The sequence below is a fragment of the Euprymna scolopes genome, chromosome 15, assembly GCF_053919585.1.
Source record: "Euprymna scolopes isolate OS-2025 chromosome 15, ASM5391958v1, whole genome shotgun sequence".
Lineage (NCBI taxonomy): Eukaryota > Metazoa > Mollusca > Cephalopoda > Sepiida > Sepiolidae > Euprymna > Euprymna scolopes.
Window position 1 is genome coordinate 73,101,487 of NC_136496.1, and position 19,605 is coordinate 73,121,091.

General features: G+C 34.5%; 1 protein-coding gene across 6 annotated transcripts in view; it reads right to left on the reverse strand.

Annotated features, from left to right (window-relative positions):
* Nucleotides 1-19,605, reverse strand: part of LOC145293902 (serine/threonine-protein kinase TBK1-like) — a 166,472-nt gene that overhangs the window by 45,418 nt on the left and 101,449 nt on the right. For all 6 annotated transcript variants that reach the window (XR_013869785.1, XM_080140699.1, XM_080140702.1 and 3 more), the window contains exons 7-12: nt 19,195-19,349; nt 17,235-17,345; nt 15,199-15,378; nt 11,205-11,410; nt 8,434-8,584; nt 4,153-4,351 (exon numbers count right to left, since the gene is read on the reverse strand). Coding sequence is in view for 5 of the 6 variants with exons in the window: in XM_080140699.1 (XP_079996825.1) it covers nt 4,153-4,351; nt 8,434-8,584; nt 11,205-11,410; nt 15,199-15,378; nt 17,235-17,345; nt 19,195-19,349 (1,002 nt within the window). In the remaining variant the exon portion in view is untranslated. The remainder of the gene's footprint in view (nt 1-4,152; nt 4,352-8,433; nt 8,585-11,204; nt 11,411-15,198; nt 15,379-17,234; nt 17,346-19,194; nt 19,350-19,605) is intronic.

The window sequence follows — 19,605 nt, forward strand, 5'->3', positions numbered from 1 at the left end:
GTATGAAAATTGTCATTAAATCAAAGAATGATATAACTTTGATTTAATACTTTATTATACATATTTTTATAATAAAGCTCAACGCCTGTCTGTCTGTACGTGAATAGTACGTTCCCAAATGGTTTATTATTATACTAAACTGACCACATACAATGGTAGAAGAGGTATCAAGGAGCAAAAATGAATATGATAAAGTCACCTCCCCCAGCAACGGGAGCAGGGCCTCAATGGAAAAACCCTATGCACAGTCACACCATTTCACACAGAGCAACCAAATTTGGCAGGATAACCCACTATGGGGAGGAAAAGGTTTTTACAGATTACACTGCTCACCCCCACCAACGGGGGTAAGGCCCCAAGGAGAGGGTCAATTATATAGTAACAACATCGAAATGCTGTTATTTATTTTTTTTTCGCTACTACAGCATTTTTTTAAAGAGCTATAAGCTCTTTTTCTTTATATATATATATATATATATATATATATATATACTCCTATAATTCGTTTTTCTTTTGTGTGTATTGATATTCATACTAAAAACCCTCTTTTCTATTTATTTAAAAAGAAAATACAATTTTCTTATATATGGTTTATGGAAATGCATTCACTTGCAAAAGATCTAGCTAATTTGCATATTCTTTTAAACATTCATTTTAATTAATTCCCTATTAGTTTTTTTGGGTTTCTTATGGGATGATCATCTTTAGTTAACTATTACGTGTAATTATATTCATGTAGATATTCTACATGATTTATACTTGCATAATATTTGCGTAAAAAGTTTACAGGAAACACAAAATTGTTTCCATATATATTTATGTATATATTTTTGTTTAATCTATCTATCTATCTATAAAAGTGAACGTGTCTGTCTGTGTACATTTCCCTACGCAATAACTTTGTCAATTTTAAGTCTACAGACTCAAAATTTGATATACAGGGTACTGAGATTTGGGAAAATCTTTGTGATCCGTTTTCGACCAGAAATTTGGCTGTTAATGGGTCAAAGTGCAACGATTTGACCTTTGAGAACTCTATCAAACTCCTCCGACAATTTGGGATCTAAACACTTGAAATTTTAGATGTAGGTTCCTTGGACATGGATCTAACTTAATAACTTGATTTGAGCCCCAAACAATAAATGTTAACGAGTCATAATAGGGGTCAAAGTTAAAAAAAATTTTGACCTCTGCGGTCTCTACCAAATTACTCAGACAATTTCTGGTCTAAACATTTGAAATTTTACATAAATGGGTATTCAGAGATAGGGCAAGCTTTTTAATCGGTTTGGGTCAAAAATTTTCAGTTACCAATATATAAATGTATTTATGTATGTATGTTTGCATGTCTGCCTAAAACTTTCGACAGAGGGACAGATTTTACCAAGATCAGTATCGTTTTGAAGGTTGACCTTTCGGGTGACAAATATCGAAAAATTGGCTAAAAACATTAATATCTTCACCTTCAACTGGGTACTTTTCTACAGGGGGGGGGGCGCTTTTTTCGCTGATACTTTTTAAAGTTATCCTCTCCTTTCGATTGTCTAGCCTTAATTTAAATGTAAGTCACTTCTGGTTTTGCGGTGGTCGTAACAGCCTAAAACATCAGAGTTTTTTTCCCGTTCTTTTCCTCCTTCCCGGTACGGGTTCGAGCTACTTCCTACTACCACTTTTTTTTTTTTTTTTTTGCTCAACATACACATCCAAACATCCGGGCAACGCTGGGCTGAAACGCTAGTATATATATAAAAGTGAACGTGTCTGTGTACATTCCCCTATGCAATAACTGTCAATTTTTAGTCTACAAACTCAAAATTTGATATACAGGGTACTGAGATTTGGGAAAATCTTTGTGATCCGTTTTCGACCAGAAATTTGGCTGTTAAGGGGTCAAAGTGCAACGATTTGACCTTTGAGATCTCTATCAAACTCCTCCGACAATTTGGGGTCTAAACACTTGAAATTTTAGATGTAGGTTCCTTGGACATGGATCTAACTTAATAACTTGATTTGAGCCCCAAACAATAAATGTTAACGAGTCATAATAGGGGTCAAAGTTTAAAAAATTGACCGCTTTTTTTCTTTTTTTTTTTCTCAACATACACCTCCAAACACCCAGGCAATGCTGGGCTGAAATACTAGTATATATATATATATTATTACGAATTCGGTTATTATTAATGCAAACAGAAAATAATAACACATTCGTGAGTTCGTAACAAAAAGAAAAATAATAATAAGACATTCATAAAATACAATGAAGATTAAAACACGTAGGCCCTGGGTTCGGTATACATTGCTGAAATAAAAATATGGGGAGACTCTTTTGAAACCAGAAATATACAATAGACAACGAATAGCGTATGAAAATAACGGAAAACACGACACGCAATGGTAATATTTTCGAAATTAAATTTTATTATCAAACACTAAACTATGATAGGGTAGGAATAATGAGGTTAAGTAAAAAAAAAAAAAGAAAAGAAACAGATTACGAGAGTGTGGAAGGGGGTGTCTTTATCTACTATTCGAAGATGCCAACGAGCAATATATCAAAACAAAAAGTGTATCTTTAGTGCAAACAAATGATGGCAAAATGAATTCAATGTCTTAATATACGAAAGAGGGAAATATTCACGGGGATGACTTACTGAATTTATTCCTTTTTTTTTTTTATCTTTTCTTTCTTTTTGTTCCAAGCCTTTGATCAAAATGTCTTTAATATCCGTCCCTCCGGATTAAGACGCACGTGTGCAAGTTCGCCATTTACCGCCGTCAACGTCGCATCCTTTCACCGTTGGTACGGAGTTTCTCCCAGGCGTTATCTCCTTTCGCTGTTGGTATAGAATTTTTCCCAGGCATTACTTCGTTTCTTTCGCTGTTGGTGGAGTTTCTTCCAGGCGTTATCTCCTTTCACTGTTGATTGGAGGGGGGGGGGGAATCGATACCATCTATCTTGACGGCATCGCTGCCTTTGTTGCTGGGGTGAGACTTTCGCACATCCATCTGGCAGCATGGCCAGCAGCGACTGTTGTACCAAAAAGGCCTCTTCTCTTTTTTTCTTTGTCTTTCTCTCTCTCTCTCTCTCTCTCTCTATCCCTCTTCTCAGTATCCTTCTTAGCCCCTTTCTTTCCTTTATTCTTCACTAGTGAGGGGTACCCGGCGTTGCTCGGGTGTTTGTGAAAAAAACAGGTGCCCGTGAAAAAAAAAAACGAAGCTTTTACGACGCGCAGTTGGAAAATAGTAAAGTGTGAAAAAATAAAACAGGTGCGCGTTTTTGATTGACGTGACGGTGATAGGTATTCAGCAGTTAGAATTCTGTGCGGGACAGTTTTTAATGAGGTCAATAAATCGGTTTGTTTGTTTTTAAAAACCCGCTCCCCCGTCTGATATGACGAAGTTGACATTGACCAAACGTTCACTGACTCTGGGCCTGTGATTAGAGTCGAGTTTCGCTTTTTTTTATACCGAAAACCGAATGGTACGAGGGGTACCTGGCATTGCCCGGGTGTTTTTCGGGGTATGTGAAAAAAACCCGAAACGTTGACGACGCGCAGTTGGAAAATAGTAAAGTGTTTTAAAAAAAAAAACAGGTGCGCGTTTTTGATTAACGTGACGGCGATAGGTATTTAGCAGTTATTTTGTGCGGGACAGTTTTGAATAAATGGGTTTGTTTGTTTTTAAAAACCTGCTCCCTCGTCTCGAAATGAAAGCTACAGTCTGATATGATGAAGTCAACATTGACCAAACTGGCTCTGGGCCTGTGATTAGAGTCGAGGTTCGCTTTTTTTATACCGAAAAGTGAATGTAACGCGTGCCGATGCGGGAAATGTGGAATAATTAACGTTTGAAAGTCAATAAAATTAAATAGAGAGGCGAGCTCCATGGATAATTCGTTGTTGTTGTTGTTGTTGTTGTTGGAATAGTACAAGTGCATTGCAGCCAGAGGAGATCACTTCAAAAGGGACTAGAGTTTCATGCATGCACTATCAATAAAAGTGCCCATACGAAAAAGTCTGGAAACATTGAAGACAGCTCATCAGTAAGAATCGAACGCAACAGGAAGAAGCAACAATAAAAAGCCGACGTATAAAGAATTTTGATTGATTTAGTGAAACCATAACAAAATCAAAGTAAAAATCAATGACTTACCTCGTTGACTAAAATCGATATGTCTTCAGGTATGTCTTGTAGACAACCTTTCATATTCACATGAACATAGCTGCCCATCTCTTCTGTGATTAAAGATGGCACCTCATCTAGGCCAGTTGCAGTCAGCAGACCAAAGAACCATTCTTTCTTTCCCATGAGTAAAGACAATCGGAAATCCAACAGAGACGTCTGATGTAATCTTTACAAATACGCCAGAAATATTTAAAGCAAATTATCACAAAAACAAAAACAAAAGAACAAAACATCACTTTGGCTCGTTAACTACGTATTATGAATCTACGTTTGTTATATAATCCACACCTCATCTTACAATGAACACGGTACAAGAGAAAAAAATTGGTTCTAAAAGAATGTGTAGTTATAGAACCTAGGCCCCTAATTCTGTTTGATGATTTTTTTTTATTGTTGTTTACTTGGTGTCACTTTGGATTGTTATTTACTCATCATGAATCTACTTTGGTATGATATCTACATTTTTTATGCGGTCTATACCTTATTTTGCAATCAAGACAATACAAAAACAAATAAAAAAAAATTTTAAAAATCCAATTGGTATATATATTATTTTATTGGAATTCATTATTGAGATGAATATTATTTATTTATTGCGGACTATAATCCTCATCTTTCTTAGTTCTTGTTTCATGACGTTTCAGCAAACTATTCCTCTGGCCTTTGTCAGGTGGTAACCGCAACGGGATAGGAACTCTGAATCTCCTAACTGCATCCTTAGCAATAATTACTGCCTTCAATAGTTGTTGTAATTGCTAAGAATGTAGTTAGGAGATTCGGAGTTCCTATCCCGTCACAGTTACCACCTGACGAAGGCCAGAGTTGGGCGAAATGTCATGAAACAACAAGAAAGATGAGGATAATAGTCCGCAATAAACAAATTAAATCTAATTGGTTTCAAAAGAATCTGTAGCTAGAGAGTCTGGAATCCTAATATTCATAAAGACTATGAACATTTCAGCCAATTTATTCAACAAGAAGTTGATGACAGCTCAGTAATCTATCCTGACAGGTAGATAGCTTACATTAATTTAAACCAACTCAATTTTCATAATTTTCTGTAAACTATCAAAATTTTGTCAGTTCCAACACTAAAGCAAATACATAAGGAATTGAAAGATTATGGTGTGAAGATTCATATGTTAAAAAAAAAAACGATGTGTTTTTTTTTTCTTGTAAATAAAAAGTGAAAATGGCACTGTTTACTTTTTTTTTTATTGTTGAACATTAAGTTCTTAATTTATTTTTGTTTTGATCCAGAGTATGATTGAACTTCAATAAAAATTTAACAAATATAATTTCTAAACAATTATTACGATACTAGCCGAATTTGCCTGATCAGTATATTGCTTCTTAATTTAATTTTTATTCACTACTTGAAACTATCGAAACAAAATTAATGAAGAAGCCACTGAGGGCTCAATAATCATATCCGACAAATAGTGAGCTTACACTAATTTAAATCAACTCAATTTTGGTAATTTTTCCCGTAAATCATCAGAAAAAATTTGTTGATCCCAACACCGGAATACATACACAAGGAACCGAGAGATCATGGTTTGATGCAAATTTGAAAAAAAAATAAATAAATTAAAAGCGTATGATGTAAATATTTTTATGAATTATCCAAAAGACAAAGTACCCATGAATACCCGTGGAAAAGTTACAAATCCACTATCACCAGTAGTGTGTAGAGGTCTGGTGATGACTGGGACCAACTTGATTGTATGCCCCAAAGACGTCAGTCCTAGTACTGACAAATATTATGACAAATGAGACAATTTGAATATAATTGGATGTCCCCCTCACCTGCATGCCACTGCCCGCCACCAATTAATGTAAAAGAGCAGCAATTCTTTAACAAGTAGTGTTTTCAAAAAGTAAATATTCATATTTAAACTAGCAATGGAACCCATCATTACCTGGAGAAATGATTTCAAACTTGAAAGTTTGGGTCATTTTAATTTCATATATTTTTTGTGCTTGCACAGATCCCTATAATAAAGTAATTTTTACTCTCAAGCATTTCTTTTTCCTGAGGAAAAAAAAAAACAAAAAAAAAAAACAAAGGAAAAAAAGAAAAAAAAACAGGAAAAAAAGAAAAAAAACAAAGGAAAAAACAAAAAAAGGAAAAAAAGAAAAAAAAAGAAAAATCAAAGGAAAAAAAGAAAAAACAAAGGAAAAAAAAAAGGAATGTTACTTTTCAAAATAATTCAATTTCTTAAAAATAATAATTTATTTTGGCCTCACTCCACTTGTTGCCTTGGTAAAAATACTTCAACAGAAATTGATGTAGTGTTGATGAGATTAGATATGTAACTCATTAACTTCCATCAAAGTGGTTCTAAATAGATGAAAGAGAGAAGAGTGACAAAAGAGAAAGATATACATTTAATTATAAAGATTAAAATATTATTTTTATACCTGCATATATGAGTGTTTCATGCATTTGCAATCACCAGTGTACAAAGTGATAATTACTGCTAGTCAGGAAATTCAAACCCAGTTACAAAATCAACCTTTGACTCCATTGGCTAAGACGTTATGCTGCTGGCCTGAAGGTACCTTCAGGCCAGCAGCAATCAACATGAGAATTAAGAGAAATTAAACACCTATAAATGCCAAGTACAAGCAGAACATAGTAAAGCAGTTAAGGGATCTGAGTGTTGCACATTACTAGTTGATTGCCTTTTGTTAGAGAGGGGATATGTGAGATCACATATATATCACATATATAGACTACCCGTGACCCGTTGGGTCAGTATGTCATATTAGCCATGGAATTAATGTATGAGCATGACACTTGTGACATAAAGAAAATAGTTTTTTGTGACATAAAAACAGAAACATTTCTATGAAAGTATATTAAAATGAAAAAAGGATATAGATAGATTTCTATGAGTCGTTCTGTTTATAATTGTTTATTTTTGAAAAAAAAAAAAAACTTACAGCCATTGAATTATAAGTGGTTTGCCGTACTTATAGGTAAATGTGCACTGAACAGATACCATAATAATTCAAGTTAAATTCAAATTTTGATATATCTTTTTTAAATTAAATTGTCAGTTGAAAGTACAGAATAGTTAAAAACATTCTTCCCATGTTAAGAATGGCTTTTTAAATAGAAAATAAAATGTAACTTATAAAAAATTTATTTTAAACAAACATTCATGACCCATTGGGTCAAATATTTAATTTATATGTCAATAAAACTAATTAAGACAATGCGGAAATGAACGATGTAAAAAAAAAAACAAAAAAAAGCAGAAAGTATTAACAATTGTTTATTTGGATAATTTAAACGGAAAAAAAAATTGGGATGCTGAAAACATACACAGCATTTTATTGTCATGTTGATTATTTATTTGTAACGCAAATTAAAAAACATTTTCGGGGTTATTTATTTATGTTGGTAGTGTAGAAGAAAATGTATGAATGTTTTTAAGGTTTTTAAGAAAGGTGTATTACAAAAATGGAGAATAAATTAAATAAATAAATGGCGATTTCTGTTTATTTGTTTATGCTGTTATGGGTTTATGTTTATGTACACATGCACAACCGGAAGTCGTAAACCTGATGTGGGTTACAATAACCATTACAAGGTCATTTGAGTTTTATAATTATGTATATATATACATACACGAGAGAGAGAGAGAGAAAGAGAGATAGAGGGCAATAAGAGAAAGATAAAAGAGATGCCTATAAGTTAAATCCTTTTGTTCAAAATGCATTTTCATTTTTTCATCAAATGAAATTTCTTTAAATGTAAATCAATTTTTTTATGTCAATTTATAAACAAACATTCTTAAAGTTTTGTAACTGAACTGTGATTAAGTGGCAGTTTTTATTCTGAATTTATTAATTCAATTGAATAAATAAAAAAATTTTATAATAACAAAAACAGACTTTGTTTAAGCATTTGAGGGTGATAAAAATTGCTTTTTGTGATTATCATTATAAAAGATGAAATTTTTTCATAGTGACATAAGCAAACCTGCCAGGCCTTTTATAGGCACCATCTTCATATAAATCCATCACAAAAACTCTGACAAGAGCTAAAATAAACAAATTAAATTACACTTTTTGAAACTAACTTGCATAACTGCACATCTGGAATTGCTGTTTTGCACGTTAAAATAAGTGGATGGCATGAAATGTATGCATCCTTTTATGAGGCTATTCAACTTCGCATTCATTGCAACATCTTATTTGCCCGAGAACAAAAAAAAAAAAAAATAATCAACAAACCTTAAATCCCGAGCAGTTTTGCATAAATGTCTGGAAATTTGACTGCCACTGTTCATATCAATGACAAAATCTGCAGCTTTTTGGGACAGCTCTTGGGCAACCTCGCGCACAGCATTAGCTGTCATGTTAGAATGGAAGTCCGGTACTTTGTCTATAGAAAGAGAATTAGAGATATGGAGGAGAAATGGTTAAGTTTATTGATTATATTATGTTTCTTAAATATAATTACGTGCATAACAATTTGAAAACAAACGCCATTTGCATATAACTGACGTAAAACAATGTTTTTATATATGCAGGAAAAATGATGAGAGATCAGAATTCCCAAGAGAGAAGGCCGCACACAGCTCACACAGATTTGTGCAAAGTAAACAAGACAAATACCATTTGCATTCCTAGCAAACACTGGACTAGTGCTGGAATAGATTCATGTGTGAAAACTTTAGCCAATTTCTCAATGAAACAGAAAAAGAAAACACTTCTGTATTTTTTTGTATGGTAAATAAGACAATAAGAAATGAAATTTTCCAAGAGCTTCCCATCCGTGGAATAAAATACCAAGAGACTGCTTCCCACCTAACTATTATATAGTAATCTTAAAGTCTAATGTTAGCAAATACTTGTTAAAGCATCCTCTTGAGTAATATAATTCTGCCTTTTTCACCAATTTCCTCACAGTGCTCTCCGTAATCCAATTGACACTTAGCCTCGAGTGGCCTCTGGGCCTTGAGAACTGATGACTCATTAGTATCTACTACAGAAAAAAAGAAAATATTAATCATCATAACATTCGGTTTGTTTGCTTTTCTTTGTATATCGAAATTTGACATCAGGTGAGAAACGATAAAAGGGAAATAACTCGTCAAGTACTAAAAATTCCAAACCTATTTCGAAACCGGAGTAATCTCCCTTACTTCAAATTGGATTATTTTCTCTTTAGAAAAATCATTTATGTTGATTAAGATTAAGACAAAATTAAATTAGCGCTTTTTTACTTTTGGGTGGCAAGGAAGATAACTTATTCAACTTTTTTTTTTTTTAAATCTTTTAAACAGAAAACAACTTTTCCATTTGTAAAATAACGAAGATGTTTTTGTTTTAAAATGGAAATAAAGAAAACACTGATTGATACTTGAATTTCGTGTTAATGTTAAAAAGATTTAGTTAAGTGTCCTTAAAAGCTAGAATTACTCGGTAATGGAGGATTAGTTTACGTTAACTTTATATGTGAATCTGTTTCCTCACTAATTGATTAGGTTCATGAAGGTCACTTGTAAAGATGTAAGTCCAAAAAGTAAATATTTAATCTTTTTTTTCCCAATACTTTCATTTTATTTTTTGTTGTTTCTTGACATAAAAAAAAAAAATCGATCCTTCTATATTATAATAACAAAAAAATGTTAATGGTACCTACATAATTGTAATGTCGTAAATAGTAACATATCCAAAAATTACAGAAAACGATAAGGTAGAATAATAACTATTAATGAAAAACAGTTTTCTTTAAAATTTAGCTGGGAAATAAAATTTGTCTGACATTTTGTATTACGTACGTCGCGTGACATAAGAGAACTTAATTATCTCCCCTGTCAACTTGTTTCTTTTTTCACTAACAATTATTTTTCTACCTTATCGTTTTCTGCAATTTTTGGATTTGTTACTATTTGTGACATGACAATTGCGTAGGTACCATTTGCTTTACTTGAAAATTTATATTTTTTTCGTTATTATAAAATAGAAGCACAAAAAAGTCTTTAAGGTCAATTGTTTAACAAAAAAAATCTAAAATTAAGTTGAGATAAATTATCTCCCTTGATATGGCACGTTGTATTCTATATATATAAAAGCGAAAATGTATGTTTGCTTTTTGTGGATGTTCAAGAAAGGCTTTTTTCAGAGAAGCGATCAGTCGGTTCACAGCTTTTTAAAACTTTTTATATCACATGTAAATCGTAATATCTCACAGTTAACAACGGAGCTCGCCTGTCTATTTAATTTGCTCGACTTCGGGAAGATAAATATTCAACAGTTTTTGCTCGCCGCATGTAGGTTAGGCCTTTTCCTATAATGCTTCCCCCTACCCCCAACGTCTTGGGGGGGGGGGAAGCATTCCCGCACTAAATGAAATGCTACCCCCGCAGTCAAAAGTTGAACTCATTAAGTCATGAAAATGTGCACCTGCTAATTTAAGTAATTAAATAAATTCAAACATGTTTCCGTTAGCATCTTGCAGTGGCGCAATGGTTAACATTGCACTTTTTTTTTTTTCACACTTTAATTTACAACTTTGCCTCCAGGGTTCGGGTTCGATCCTCATACTTACCAAAACATTTTTTTTTTTAATTTTAACCCCCCCCTCCCCCGGAGTTTTGATTTACCCAAAACCACACACACATCCAAACACCTGGGCAACGCCGGGTACCCCTCGCTAGTTCAGTATAATTCTTTTTTTCTTCTTATTTTTTTTGTAGTTCAAAACCTAATTCATTTTATGAAATTTTTGCATTACAAACTCTTATGGAAAGAGGCTCTAGAGAAAGATGACGACTACATTAACAATTAACTACATTTGATTTTGTTTTTATTGTTTTAAAAACGGAGAGAACTTTTGTTCCAAAACGGTACAGGTGACAATCCCCCCACCACCAGAAAAAAAAAAAAAAAAAAAAAAAAGCAACTTACAAGTTTTTCTGCAATTCAACCATATTCGATAAAAAAAGAAACTTTGATTAATAATCAGAAATGGATATTGAAGAATTTGTATTACTTACCATTTGCTCGGAGCAATCCACCTAAATCTTCATTGTAGTATTTACTTATGACTATAATCGGCTTGTGTGTTGAGGTTGGAGGCAGGTCCCTAATGAGGTTGGTTTTTTGCACGGTTTCAGACAAAGGAATTCCCCGGAAGAAAAGGATCTGAGATTCCATGTCCAAATTGCAGTGTTCCACAAGTTTTATATAGATTTCATTAACACTAAAAACAGAAAATACATTTTTATTTATATTAGTTGCCAAAAGTCACTTCCTGCTCAAGAACTGTGTGTTATATACTGGGACCTTATCCCAGTAAACAGATATTATGCTAATTAGTATGAACTTCTGTAAGGGTTACATATAGTTCATGTTAGGATAACTTGGCAACAAACAGAAATAGACCCAACTGCAGAAGATGTGATTGAAGCCAGGGTTATGTTTTTGCTGACAGCTTACGTAAGATGTATGATGAAACACAAAAAAAAACAAATTACTATCATTGTAAAATTCCTCAAAAGTAATTTCCTTTATTGTTATATATAGGGACCCTATGTCAGTAAGTAGAGATAATGTTAACTAGTATGAATTTGGTGAGGGTTATATTAGTATACTAGCAGGACCTGTTAACCAGCATTGCCCGTTGGAAGCATGCCCCCTTGTAAAAAATTAAACTACGGTTGTTGTTGGTGGCCATCCCCCAACATTTTAATGTTAAGAACAGCTTATGGAATAGACATCCCTCCAACCTCCTCATGTTAAGAACGGCTTATGAAATAGACACCCTAACCTCGCCATGGTAGGAATGGCTTTTGGAATAGACACCCCATTTTATGAGCAGGGATAGTGTTCAAGTATTTGCTCTAAATTAAACCTTGATATTCATTGTCAGCATATCCACCCGCAAAGACTATAAACCAAAAAAAACATTGATGGGTGGCAGTGTCAGGCAGAGAGAAGTAGATTTGTTTATCACGCGTGCATACAAATCTGGCAGCCACTGAATTACAGTGCATAATGCATGTGTTTATATCTCAAAAATTACTTGTCTCCGCCAAAGTTAAAGAGATTGTCTTACTAAGCATAGTCGAAAACCTATAGTCGTCATTTTAAAGGAAATTGTGGAGGTGGAGCTAAGGTAAAAATTTACCTAAAATGTCTGAGCAGTGTCAATAATGAGTCCGGAAAAGAAAAGTAAACAAAACAGCAAATATATAACAAATAAGTGTTTCCATAGTCAATGTAATTTAGGGTAAATTTTTAATTTAACGGCATAAATTATTTGACAGACAAAAAAATTATAAAAACTATTTTTATATAAAACACATTATCAGACCCAAAGGCTGAAATAAAACCAGAAAAAATTTCATTGTTGTTATCGTTTCATAATTTTTATGAGACTAAATGTACGGCAATGGAGGCTGCCGTGGTGCTTTAAAATTTAGCCTTTTTAAGGTTTGACAAATTGGCCTTTTTAAAGCCGAATTTGGCCTTTTTTATTATTTCATGGAAATTTGGCCATAAAAAGGCCACTCTGTTAAACTTTAGAAAGGCCAAATTATAAAAGCAATATGGCGGCCTCGACTGGCGTAAATTTAGGATGAAAAAGTTTAAAAAATGAAATAAAAATAGAAAGTTTTTATAATTATAAATTAAAAAAATAACATCGTGTGCGGGTTGTAAGCGGTTGACACGATAAGTAACGTGATTTAAGCCTAGGTAAGGATAGGAAAAGATCTAAATAAGTAAAATCATCCACAGTAATATTGAATGTTAAAAACAATAGGAAAAATATAATAAAAACACTCCCGACAAAACAGACAAAAACAAAAGAAAGAAAGAAAATAGAATCATGTAAGGGTTGAAAAGACGCTCCAAAATTGAAAAATAAATACTTATGTATGAAGAAGTAGATTCTGGAATAATAGAATTGGCCAGTCTCAGCCAATCAGATGGGGTGGATTTTAAGAAAGAAGAATTTATTATTTTTTAATCAGGTAATGGAAAGATTATGTTATGTGTGTGTAGCTAATATCCAGTTACGATGGGTGCAATGTATCATAGGAAAATGTAGAATATGTCCCGGTGTTAACTGGTAGTAGTGGGAGGACTAAATATTTATAGAGAAAAATAGGGACCCGTTCCTTTATAGATGTCACAATTGTGATAGTGTTGCTCCTAGGATGCAATGTAGCATGTGTTTGAAAATTACATAAGACTGGCTAATAGCTTAGATCTAATGAATTAATATGTGGCATCTGTTATTGCAAATCTACGATACTTTAGTCCAGAGGGGAATTTTTGCAATCAAAATATTATATAGGAGATGTCAGAATAACCTGGCGACAAACGTAAATAGACGCAATGCAGGTAGAGTGATTGAGGCAATGGTTCAAAGATTAGACTTTAGACAAAACGTGATAGAAATATAAGTGTTGAATGATAATAGATTAGAAATGATATCAACTGTTCAAGACAGAGAACAGAGTTTCTATTCAGTGGGAGTCGGGAAGTGAACAGACAAGTTGTACCTGGCAATGTAGAGATTCAAGATTGCCCGTGCATTAAACATTTTAAGAAAGTTAAAATAAAACAAGAAGTAATGAGAATTAGAGTGGTCTCTCCTCCTATGAACAACCCTTTTCTACAAGGTTGAGCGATAAAATTGTCACCCTAGAAAAGACAAAATGATTCCATTTCCATTTCATGAAAACCGGTTTTCTTTTTTTTGCTGTAAACCATCTATTAGTTCGCCAGTTGTGTACAAATCCCAAGAGCAATAGGAGCCTTCTATCATGTCTGAAAGTAAAACAATGTTAAGAACGGCTTATGGAATAGACACCCCTCCAACCTCCTCATGTTAAGAACGGCTTATGGAATAGACAAGCGAGATCGGAGATGCGCCACTGTACAACTCATGCTCTCTACTGATTCAAGTTATGACAGCACAACCATTACCAGCACCCTCAAAATGCAAATCCAGACAGTTCAATTCTTGAGGGCACAGTTCAACAAAGTTTCCGGTAACAGTTGTTGTCTTTGGTGTGGTTTCATGCCATCTCACATCAAAGTCAGCTTAAAGTTGAAGTCAACACCAAAGTGTACATGAATGTGCTGAAGAGTGTGGTGATCCCCTGGTGCGTTCTGGTGACCACTGGCAAACCCTGGGTGTGGCAGCAGGATTCGTTGCCAGCCCACAAGTCCAAAGAGACCAAGGTTTGGCTTCAGAAGGCGTGCTACGACTTTGTACTCTTCTCTCACTGGTCCCCCTCTTCCCCGACCTGAATCCGTTGGACTACTTTGTTTGGTCATATATCAAGAACATCACCAACATGACCTCCCACAAAACCTAATAAGCCAGCCTGATCGCTGCCATCTGCCAAGCTCCCGCTGGCGCTTGTAAAGAAGGCATGCTCCCAGTTTCAGTCCTGTATCGAGGCAGTAATTGAGCTCAAAGGCGTCTACATTGAATAGATGTCAGCTCTATTACATAATCAAGTTACCTGAATTGATTTTTTCAGTAAGTTTTAAAATAAAGCTTAGGTGTTGTTTTCTTTAGGGCAACAAATTTATCGCTTAACTTTCTAACTTAATCTTTACTTACTGGCATAGTGTCCCAATATATAACAAAATTTTTTAATTCTGTTCATTTTTGAACTGAAAAAAAGAGAACAAAAAATATAGCAATATCATCAGATGCGCCAATAGAAATATTACCTGAACAAGAACAATTCTTTTTATTTTAATTCTAATTGAAAATCACAAATTCTCATTTAATTGACAGTCATACACTTTTGAAGTTGAGTAGAGGTCATGTGATATGAGAGAGACTTTGCTTCTGACAAGCCACTTTTCATTTGTTATTGTTGTACCATGTTATTGGCAATAATAATAATATACCAATACTATATGTAGTTACAACTAAAAATTTTAAACTATAATGATTTCACTGCACTCTGGGCAGTATCGAGTTGGTACAGCTAACGGCTAATAAAAAGAATTCAGACATACGTTTGCTCTTTATCCATGTACAGCTGGAGGCACCAGGGTTTTGTTGTGTCAAGGCAAACAATTTCTGTCTTATTTATGATTTTTTCAGATGCTTGAAAGAATTTATCAAACGTCCATACGCGCTTTGGATCATTTTCCATTAGACCAGCAATCACAGGAGTAATTAACTTCTTCAATTCCCTGCAAGTAAAAACAATAAAATAGTCAGAATGCCAACGTGATACGAGATGTATGTGTGACCCATTGATTACTATTTATTCTATCTTAATTTTGTAAAAAAAAAAATTCATAAACTGTGACATATACCTTAAGATATTCTTCTTGCTTACTAAAAATAAGTTCCTTTACCTCTACATCATATATAAGCAAAAAGACTTATAGTTTTGTTGAAGCATTGCTGATAAGCAAATATATATATAGAAGCAAAGAGGCTTATATGTAAGTGTATGAGAAAACTGTTAGAAATGTAGAATACCAAGGTTTTGAATTGGTGTGATATATGAACAAAAACAGACAAATGAAGATATTAATACATAAATCTTTGTATATATATTTTAAAAAATCATTCACATATATAAATTAATCAATACCAACCTGTACATGCGGCTCAGTAGATACTGACCAGGACATGCGGCTCAGTAGATACCGGTCTGCGCATGCGGCTCAATAGATTCCGACCTGCCCGTGCGGCTCGGTAGATACCGACCTGCGCGTGCGGCTCGGTAGATACCGACCTGCGCGTGCCGCTCGGTAGATACCGACCTGCGCGTGCCGCTCGGTAGATACCGACCTGCGCGTGCGGCTCGGTAGATACCGACCGGGACATGCGACTCGGTAGATACCGACCTGCGCATGCGACTCGGTAGATACCGACCTGCGCATGCGACTCGGTAGATACCGACCTGCGCATGCGACTCGGTAGATACCGACCTGCGCATGCGACTCGGTAGATACCGACCTGCGCATGCGACTCGGTAGATACCGACCTGCGCATGCGACTCGGTAGATACCGACCTGCGCATGCGACTCGGTAGATACCGACCTGCGCATGCGACTCGGTAGATACCGACCTGCGCATGCGACTCGGTAGATACCGACCTGCGCATGCGACTCGGTAGATACCGACCTGCGCATGCGACTCGGTAGATACCGACCTGCGCATGCGACTCGGTAGATACCGACCTGCGCATGCGACTCGGTAGATACCGACCTGCGCATGCGACTCGGTAGATACCGACCTGCGCATGTGACTCGGTAGATACCGACCTGCGCATGTGACTCGGTAGATACCGACCTGCGCATGTGACTCAGTAGATACCGACCTGCGCATGTGAATTAGTAGATACCGACCTGCGCATGTGACTCAGTAGATACCGACCTGCGCATGTGACTCAGTAGATACCGACCTGCGCATGTGACTCAGTAGATACCGACCTGCGCATGTGACTCAGTAGATACCGACCTGTGCATGTGACTCAGTAGATACCGACCTGCGCATGTGACTCAGTAGATACCGACCTGTGCATGTGACTCAGTAGATACCAGCTTAATGTTTAATTTTACCGGGAGAGAAATGTCTTTGATAATTGCAAGAATTATATAAGATTTATTATTTTGCGATCTAACTTACATATGGTGTCATGTTTTAGTTGCTTTGGGGTATTTTGATGTTATTAAAGGGTTCAATTGTGCCTTAACAGTGTTCCCACAAGAGTCTATTAGCTATGTGTACACACTGTGATGATGTACAGAAATGAAATCTCCCCAGAGTGGGTTGAAGAACTTTGTTGCATGAAGAGAAATATCATAATGTATGTGTAATATGAACCATCCAACAAATTCTAGCATATAAAACGGCTGTGAAATCAAATATAATACTGATGATGATGATGATTTTCTCATAACCATCAATGTTTTGCTTGCTTTGAAGTATTTTGATGTTATTAAAGGGTCCAAACGCATTTCAGTAGGATATGCACTTCAACTAGTATTTATATGAAAAATAGAATGTCGTTAAGGAATATTGACCAACTCACGAGGTCATTGGGGCACAGCTTGGAAGATCTTCACTCCATTCAACAGGACCACCAGCATGTTTCTGGATGCCTGATATCACTCCCGGTGTTTTCTCCGTGATCATCCGATACCTGAAAAAAAACAAAAAAATCAATTGAACAATTGCTAGTGAAAAATGCAAAATAATACATTCAAGAATGCTTCAGATTCTAAGACTCATTTCTGCTTTATTTTTTGCTATAATTCACCAGATGTTCGTCCATCATTTCAGATCCGATTTCCACCAAACTTTTTTAAACCATTGGAAGTATCCTCAAGAAAGATTTACACTGTATTAAAACTGGCTACATGATTCTAATTCATGAATCAAAACAACTTGGGAGGTTTTTAATGTTTTATCCTGAAACTAGTTATCCAGAATTGCCCAGGAGTATGGACAACAAAATAAAAGAGTTAAAAATATGTAACATCTTTTTTTTAAATTTCTAGCTTCCTATCCACTTCCCTTCTCCATCTTCTTTCCCCCTCTATCACCCCCGTCTGTCACTTTCTCTGGCAACTGGAAACAAAAAAAAAAAAAAAAATCGTTGACAAATTACTGTATTTACAACTTACACATACAGTCATCAACATACTCACGCGAACATTAACAAACACACAGACCCGGCTTGTTAACTCTTTCATTATTGTATGCTCATTAAATATCAATGTATAAACTCACTCATTCTCACTAAAATTTCTTTCTAATATGAACAACAAATGAAACTGACTCTTATTAATAACTTTTAATGGAACATAATTTGTTTGAGTGGAGAAATTTTGATTATGATTTTCAGACCCGTTTAATTCACGTTCCTTAAATTATTGACTTTGACTTCTTCAATATCTCGGCTAAAGATTACCCTTGCTTTACAAGGACTCTAAAAATATTAACAAGCATTCTGTTTTCCTATTGATGTAAATTTCCATTTTAAACATATATAAAATCTTGAATTGGAAGCCATGTTTAATTTCAGAAGAGTTTCTGATGGGTAGTTATTCTATACAAGTCCTGGATATGAAAAATTCTCAGTGGCTGGCTGTTCTGTACAAGTTCTGGACTTTATAATTTTGTTAATTGTATTAATATGAAAAAATTATGTGCTGAAATGCTAAAAAGATTTTATTTTTATGGAGCAATTTTGATTTCTGATTGGTTGATAACAGAATATGAATTAATTTGATTTGTCAATTCCTATCAGCAGTGTCTATAAATAGAATTCTCCAACTTTGAGAGAGCATACACAATTCATTATCCAAAATATTGCAACATAAAATATCATTTTTTTTTGTGAATTTGTGCTTTTGAGTAAATTATTTCGCTTGTGTTTATTACATAACATTTCTCTTAATTATAAGCCTAAAAACAATTTTCACTGAAAAGGTCTAATACCTCACCCTAAATGGGATCACCCAAAAACGAATCTTCAGCTGAGAACAATCTAACAATGACCAGCAGTTTACAATGCCAAAACAATTGATTGACCATAAGACTACTATATAAAAAAAAAACAATGAAATTAAACTGCAATTTTCCACCTCATTGCTTTTCATAATTTTTGGATATGTTCATTACTATGACATGACAATTAAGTAGATACTATTAGTTTTACTTGAAATTCAATATTTCTATATTTGCTCTAATAACAAAGAAGCGCCCCCCCCCTTCCCACCAAAAAAAAAAAAAAACAATGCTGTAAAACTAAAAAAGATAATCAGTGGTTTTAAATTATGTAATTAATTATCTCCCACCACCACCATCTCTTCGATAACTATCCAAACACATTTTCCTTGATTTCTTCTTCAAAGTAAATTCCTTCATTTTCCCAGCCAGAAATTTTCTTTTATCATTTTATCCCTTTACATATATCAGCATAACATCTGCAAATAGGAATTAAGAAACTGAAACACAAAATTTGTTTTGGTTGTTTTTGTAATTACATTTCTGTGCGATTTTGTCGTCCCCCATAGGGTAGGAAAGGAGGCAAGCCAGCTGCACTGTGATAAAGCGTGGCACCCAGACTCCATAAATCGGCAGTGGCATCAAACTTCTGGGAATCTCTTTTGAAGAACACAGCTTCGTAAATGGCTGGATGCTGAAGAGGAGAACAAGAAAAACAATAAGACACAAAAATGGCAAGAAATTTTAAAAATAAAACAAAAAAATTGAAAGAAATACAGGATCATTCATCATAAGAAATTTCTTAATTATTTTATTGCTTATGAACTAAGATGAAAGAATCTATATCTACATATAAAACTTATGTTTGTCTGCTTGTCACAACGGGATAGCATCAAAACACCAGGAAGATATCCTCTTTATGACATTATAAATATTTACTTGCCTACCCA